Source organism: Camelus ferus, chromosome 13 (assembly GCF_009834535.1).
Source record: "Camelus ferus isolate YT-003-E chromosome 13, BCGSAC_Cfer_1.0, whole genome shotgun sequence".
Lineage (NCBI taxonomy): Eukaryota > Metazoa > Chordata > Mammalia > Artiodactyla > Camelidae > Camelus > Camelus ferus.
This window is the reverse complement of record NC_045708.1, coordinates 26695954-26703277: the sequence shown is the minus strand read 5'-3', so window position 1 is coordinate 26703277 and position 7324 is coordinate 26695954. Positions and strand designations below refer to the sequence as shown.

Below are 7324 nucleotides of genomic sequence, written 5' to 3'. Positions count from 1 at the left end.
TTCGCCATCCCCTACCCCTCTCCCCCTCCCCCCATCAGTATAGCTTTTCTACTCTAACTTAACTCGTGCTAACTATAGTTTTAGCCCATTTCCCTTTACCCAATCTGACAAGACGCTGGAGAACAGCTGTTTGCCACCCTAAGGAGTGAGGCTTCCTCCCTCCCTTCCTTCTTCAGGCTTGACTTCAGCATCATCTGGGTCACTGCAGGTGTCTGCAGCCTTTCAAGACCCATTCCACAAACATTTATAGAGTCCCTACCATTTACTGGCAACTTGCACCCTTCGTTTCACTGACCCTCAAAACAGAGAACCCTGAAGCTCAGAGAGGTCAAGTAACTTAGGCATGGCCACACAGCTGGTAAGTGGTGGAGCAGGGATTTGAATCTAGGTTTTATTGCAAAATTTACCTTGCTCTCCTGCACCAGCTCCCAGTGGAGGGTCCTCACCTGGGTTCTGGGGATGTTAGAATCTCACATTTCATCTGAACTAGGAAGATGCTCTAAAGAGTTGACTCTGAGAAGAGGAGGGTGTGGCCAGGACCACAGGCCCAATTAAGCCTGTTCCTTGTCACTTTCCAGGTTCCTGACAGGGAAACTGAGGTTTCGAGAGACTCCCTGGCCCTTTTCTGACCCCAAGACGCCTGGAGCTGCAGCTGGCGCTCTGGCTGCGTGGAATCTCTGGGGTGAGGGGTTGGGGAAGGGGAGGAGGCAAAGACAGAGGGTCTGTGTCAGGGTCCAGACGAAGGGTGCGGTTGCCAGCCCTGCGCTCCAAGCGCGGCGACCCAGCTAAGGGCAAGGGTGTGCGGGAGGGGGCTACGAATTCCCGGGCCTGGCGCTCCAGTCCGTTTTTTGCTGCGGATCCCGGGAAGGGGGGCCGGCTCGGGGGTGGGACTGCAAAGAGGGGGATTCCCTCCCTCGTGCGCACGGAGGACTAGCCCCTCTCCCGGCCGGGAGCTCCGGTGGAGCCGAGGCGCAACGGAGAACCCCAGCGCGGGCAGACTGTGGGGAGCTGACCGCCTGAGCTGGGCACTGCAGAGAGCAGGGCCGGACCGGGCCGCCCCGGAGGACCGATGCGCCGGGTGGGGCGCTGGCCCCGGAGGGCGTGAGCCGCCCGCAGATTGAGCAACTTGGAAATCGGCGGGCGGAGCGCGGGCGCGCAGGGCGCCCAGGACAGTTCCGCGGCGGGCGGGTGAGCCGGCCGCGCCCTCGCCCCTCCCGGGCCTGCCCCCGCCGCGGCTGGCAGCGCGGAGGTGAGTCTCCCCGGAGCTGCCCCGTCCTCCTCCCTAGCAGGACCTGGGGCGCCGCGGGCCCTCTTATCCGGGCTCGGCCGAGCTGAGTGCCGGGGGGGGGGGGGAACCGCCAGAGGAAGGGGACTTCTGACTGCTCTCGGGTGAGCGAGGATGGGAGAGGGCACCTTTTGGAGCCCCTCTTTCAAGTCCTGCTGCCCCCACCCCGGGCATCCCTCAAGCCAGTGGGCAGCCTTCACCCGGTGCTGCCTTGGGTTCCCCTCAACCCCGCAGCCCCCGGTGATAGTCCCCACTCCCCAAATCCACCAGACCTATTCTCCACCACTCCCAGTCCAGAAGCTCTTGATTCATGGTTTCACCTGGGATTCCCCTGAGTCCCACGACCCCTGGTTACCCCCCACAGCCCTGGCCCGGGTCCGACGTGGCAGGAGGCGTGTGCGGCGCCCCCCAGTGCGCTGCGGGGTGGCGCGGCTCACTGGCCCGCGGGGTCTGGCGCCGAGGGCCGGATGGTCTTGCTTGGTTGGGGAGAGTTGGGGGCTATTTGTTCGCCCAGGGTTCCCAGGAGGGCTAGGACGGATTCCGGATGCGCGCGCTTGGGGCAAGGGTTGTCTTGTGAAACCCGCCTCTTGGACTTGGGAGAGTTCTCTTGGATTTTGGGGGGAAGTCAGGGGGACTTCAAGTCCGCCTCCCCTCCCCCTGCACCTGTTGGGCCTCTCGGGAGAATAGGGAGGAATTCTGCGCGCTTGGAGCGGTGATGGAGGGGCGTGAAGGAGCCTTTCCCCGCTGCCCTTGGTATTTGGGGGCGGGGGAGTGGATCGGCCCCAGCACCTGGCTTGGCTCTGGCGGACACACTAATCCAGACAGGTCGGTCCGGCACGTACTTGTTCCTGCCCCCCACCCAGCAATTCTGCCCCCGCCCGCCAGCCCGCTTGGCGGCCAACACGCTCCACCCGTAGCTGGTCCCGGGAAGGGCCAATGAGAAATTATCGGGATGGTTTACATTTTTGGGTCTGTATCTGGCCCCGGATGGAGTACCAGTTTATCCAGATAGTGTTGCAGGCAAGAAGCTGAAAGTTATTCCAGACTTCTGGGGGCACTGAATGCTCGCCCTCCGCTCCACTCCTAGCTATGTCCTCCTCCCCAGTCTGTCCTCCCCTCCTCCGACCACCTAGCATGTTCGGCCTCTCGAAGTGGCCCCAGCTCTGCCCCTGCCTCCCACTCCTTCCCCAAGCTGCCCCACGCCCCTCCGCCCCTCCGCTCGCTGCCCCTTGCTGGGCTTTCCAGATCCTGGTCACGAGCTGCTAACCCCAAGACCCTTAACCTCTCAGTGCCAATAAAATGGGAACAATTCTTTCCCGCTTTCCTCCTAGCGTTCTGGTGAGGAGTCAATGAGGGTCCGGAGCATGGCAGGTGGTGCAGGCACGTCATGAGTGTGAATCCCTCACCCCACCCTGGCAGAGACAAAACGCCCTTCCTCACCCCCACGGATGCCTGAGGTCATGGTCGCTGCCAGCAGTTCCCATTGCTGGCTCTGCCTGTGCAGTGATGGGCCTCTAAAAAAGACCTGTCTGTGCCCTGTAGCCCAAGGAGCAAAGGACTCAGATGGAGGAACCAATAGAAATGAGGCAGGCTACTTAAAAGAAAGTCATGAGTGCCTATCCCTTCTCTTAGCCCTGGTCCAAGGTTGTGTGTAACCACTGCATGTTGGGGCGGGGAGGGCAGGGACTTGCTGAAGGGATGGGAATGCAGAGACCTGTGACTTTCTGGGGATGGGTACTGCAGGGTGCCTAGTCTGAGACCTGTCCTGCTTTTAAAATCAGATTTCACATAAAATTCAGAGTTTTCAACTTCTTTTTAAAAAAGCAGAAGATCTAGCAATATGGAGCCAGGATTTCTGCCTATCAACAGTCAGCTGGAGTGGATTAGCCGACGCTCCCTTTAGATGGGGCATTTGCCCTCCAGTTCACCCCCTCTACGCCCAGCATGCCTCCTATTTGTTGCTTGTATCCCTGATAGGATGAACACTTAGCTCCTTTTCAGGGTTGATTCTACATTGCAACTCTTCCCATCCAGTGATGGGTGAGGAAGGCCAGTGTCACTTGCTCCATTGACATTCAGATCTGGAGCCTCCTCCACATTTCCCTGCTGAGATCATGGGTTGGTGGTGATTCAGGTGGGAGTGGGTCGGAAGATCCTCACCGGCTAGGACTGGGCGAGCATGGCAAGGGCCAGACAGAAAGCTAAGACCTGGGAGGACCAAGGGGGAGTTTAGAGGGAAGTAGAGGGAGGGAGAGGAAGGGTGCTAACATTTGTTGAGCACTGTTCCCAAAGGGCCAGACACCATGCCTGGCAGGTGCAGGGAGTGCAGAGATGCATAGACCTGTTCTGCCCCAAGGACCCCATGGGTACTGATCACACAGTGAGACCAAAGCCTCACAGACTCAGGATTTAACACCAGCTTTGTCTGATGTGGTCTTCTCCTCCAGTGTTTGTCAAATATAAGGATTCATGGTACCCTGAGAATGTATTTGCCAGGGTGTCCACAGACCTCAGTTTGAGAAATGCCACAATTAAAATTTAACCCTTCTCCACTATAGGTCCACAGAGCAAGAAAAAACAAACAAAAACACACACACAAAGAAAAAAGGTTTAAAAAGAAAGAAAAATAAACAAGTAAAAGTCAACCCTATCACTTTGAGTGATCACTGGGGCCAAGGCAATCAACCAAAAAGATAAATGCAAATATGGAAATTGCGCAACAGTGCTCAGTGTTGAGATTAGTAGCCAGGTGATATAAAAACTGTTTCTACTGCTTTTTAGATGACCATTGGAATGTAGACTCAAAGTGGTCTTGGTCATAGAAAAACACTATTGAGTACTCATGATGTGCCAGGCACTGTTCTAAACAGTTCCATGTATTAACTCATTTAAGCTTTAAAAACAGCAACAACCCTCTTTTAGATAAAGAAACTGAGGCTCAGACCAGCTAAGTAACTAGCCCTAAGGTAACAGCTAATAAGTAGCAGAGGCAACATTCAAAGCCAGGCAGCCTGATTCTGATGTTGGTGCCCTTAACCATCATGCTCTACGGCCAGCCTCTGGGATTGCGTACTTGGGGCCGAAGACCCCAGTTTGATAAGCTCAGCCGGAGCTTTCACAGTTGGTGGGTGATGGAAGTGTGTAGTGGGGGCTGGGAAAGATGGAATGGCTCTGGCAGGCCACGCAGGGAGTACTGGAGGGGCAGGTAGGGGCTGGCAGCTGACAGGGCACTTGGGGGTGGCTGGGGGCATCTCCGCAGGCTCCGGCCGCAGCTCCAGGTGGGATCCATCAGTCTCATGTAAACACTTCTCACAGGCAGCTTAACCACTTGAGTGTGTCTGGCCTTCAAAGCCTGTGGGAGAGGCCGAGGAGGGGGTGTTGAACTCCCTGGCGGGATAATGATTTATCTCCCATGCAGGTGGGCTCTCCTGGGGCCTCCCTAGAGGCCAAGGGGGAAAGGATTGGGACAGGCTTGGGAGGGGCACCTCCACTCTAGCATTTCAGCTTTCTCATTAGTAAGCCCAAACTCAGCCAACTCTCAGAGCAAGCCTGTGAAATGGGCATATTTATCCCCATTTTATAGATGAGGAAACTGAGGTTCAAGGAGGCTAAGCAACTTGTCCAAAGGCATCTTAACCATCAGGTGGGAGGGCAATGCTTCCTTGGCATCTACAAAGTGTCCCTAAGGCTTGCTATTCCATTCCTGCCCCTGTGTGAGTGCGGATGTGTGTGTGGCAAGTGTGTGGGCCAATGCGTGTGCAGGCCTGTGTTGTGAGAGCATGCGATCCTGAGTATGAAGCGAGTTTTCATCCCCTGACTCCCAGGTTGGCTCCAACTTCCCAGACACATTTCACTGGGGAGGGACAAGCTCCCCCTGCCCCCATCACCCGGGCCAGCGGGTCCAGAGACCTGGCTCTCGCTGGGCTGGGGGATTATCCCCATTCTCTGTGTCTCTGGCCAGGGCGGGCGTCGCTGCCTCTTTTATCCTCTCACAAAGGCCAGGCCCGCCGGGCCTGCTGTGTCAGAGTTTCTGTGGCCGGGGGAAGCCTTACTTCCTTTTCTCCCGCCAAGCCCAGAGGGCCATGCAGGGTCTGCCAGCTTGTCGGGGGCCACTGCTCTAGCTCCAGACAAGTGAAAGGCACAGGGGTGACTCAGCAATGGGGAGAGAAGGCTGAGGGGTCAGTCATAGAAGAACAGAGAGAGCTCCTCTTTAAGAGACATGATATAACTGCAGCATGAGGTGTATAGGGCAGACCTAAAGAAGGACTTCCAGCTAGAGCTGGCTAACATTGGGCAGGATAGAAACAAGGCAGCTGGTTTCCAGTGATCCACAAGTTTGATTCGAGTGTCCACCATATTCCAACTACCTGGGTAGCCAGCTCTAATCCCAGGTTAGGGGCTTTTGTGAGATAGGAGAAGGAGCAAGTTTCTTCTACAGGGGTGCCAGGTGGGTGACTCGTAATGTCCAAACATGCTGAGTTCTCACAGTCTCCTGGGTAGGGGACTATGTGGGAGGGCAGGAGGCATAGGTTGGGGAGCCTGATGGTACCCCAGAATTAACCCTTCTCTCTCCTCCCCCAACAGGTTGGTTTTTGGAGGTGTGCCTGCTGAAGTGAAAGAGTTCTCCCATGTGACACCCTGAGGTGCCTTTGAGGAAAGCTCTCTGGACCTACTCATGGGCTGATGGAGAAGTGGGCTCCCCACACCCTCTCTGTCCCCAGCTGAGATTATGGTGGATTTGGGATACAGCCCAGGCCTGGGCCTCCTGCTGCTGACCCAGCCCCAGAGGCGTTAGCAAGAGCCCTGCGCCGTCCACCCCCCCCCCCAGAGACCACCCCTCCTACCAGGGGCCTGGAGCTGGCGAGTGACTATGCGGCTTGGGCTGTGTGTGGTGGCCCTGGTTCTGAGCTGGATGCACCTCGCCACCGCCGCCGGCAGCCGGGGGATCAAGGGGAAGAGGCAGAGGCGGAGTGAGTAATGGATGGGGCTGGACCACCGTGGGCCTTGGGAGTGGTGGTGGTGAGGGTGCTGTCTGGGGACGCGGGCCTTTGGTCATTTCGTTCTGTGATGACCATTGCAGATTTCTACTTCGTCTGTTACAGCTTTGTAGATTACCCTGCTTGTGGATTATCCAATTTGTGGATGGGTTTGTTTAGATTACTACCCACTCTGTGGATCTCTCATTTTGTCTGTTTTCCCCTTTGTAGACCCTGCTTTCTAGATTAACCCCTCTCTTGTGAAGATCCAGTTTGCGGATTATCCCCTTTGACATAACACCAACTTTGTGTGGTATCCATGGAGATGCCTCCCAGCCCGGTTCCCCCCAGGGTGCTCAGTCCCCACCTCATGGACAGTTCAGGGCTCCTTTCTTTTAGTCTGAAGTGCAGCCCTCAACCCCTTGGGGCCAGGAGCCCTGCACAGCCTGGCAGTGGGCAACAGCCTTCCCTGCTCAGATCATGGGGCAGGAACAGTGGAGCAGGGAGGGTTTGGGGACAGTCCACTGCTGTGGTTTTTAACTTTGCCTGGTGGGATTCAGGGAGCGGCACTAGGGGGTGAAGGAGAAGCAGTGGGCAGGAGATTGGCCCCACTGCCCTTCAAACCAGAGCAATTTCACCTTCCCTGCTTTCGGGAAGATTCCACGTAAGATGCCATTGGAAGAAAGGGTTCTCCCAGCGTAAAATAATAATAATAATAATCCTATCATTGTATGGATGGGGAAACTGAGGCTAAGAAAAGGGAAGAGATGATGGTCCCAAGGACATACAGTCAGCATTGGAACCCAGGTCTCTCTGTTCCTGTGAGCCCATTCTTCTTGAAAACAGAGCCTGATGGAGTTCAAGATTTGTCTGTCCCCACTGTCCTCACCATCCCTCCCAGAATCCCATCCTAGGCAGTCCTGAAAGGAGGCCCCCTAGCCTCTGCTTGATGCCTCCAGGGATGGGGGTTCTGCACCTGCCATACATTAGAGGAGTGGCCACTGTGTGTGAGGGACTGTGCCAGGGAGTGGGGTGGATGCCCAGCCCGAGGCTATCTGTCTCT

The 7324-nt window shown here is 56.3% G+C and overlaps 1 protein-coding gene across 2 annotated transcripts in view; it reads left to right on the top strand.

Moving 5' to 3' along the window:
- The first annotated feature begins 931 nt into the window (after nucleotides 1-931).
- RSPO1 (R-spondin 1) overlaps nucleotides 932-7324 on the top strand; it is a 28849-nt gene continuing 22456 nt past the window's right edge. The window contains exons 1-2 of one of the 2 annotated variants that reach the window (XM_032495994.1): nucleotides 932-1249; nucleotides 5870-6255. In XM_032495994.1, the coding sequence (XP_032351885.1) occupies nucleotides 6156-6255 (100 nt within the window). In that variant the 5' untranslated portion in view covers nucleotides 932-1249; nucleotides 5870-6155. The remainder of the gene's footprint in view (nucleotides 1250-5869; nucleotides 6256-7324) is intronic. The other variant, XM_032495993.1, reaches the window with a different exon arrangement.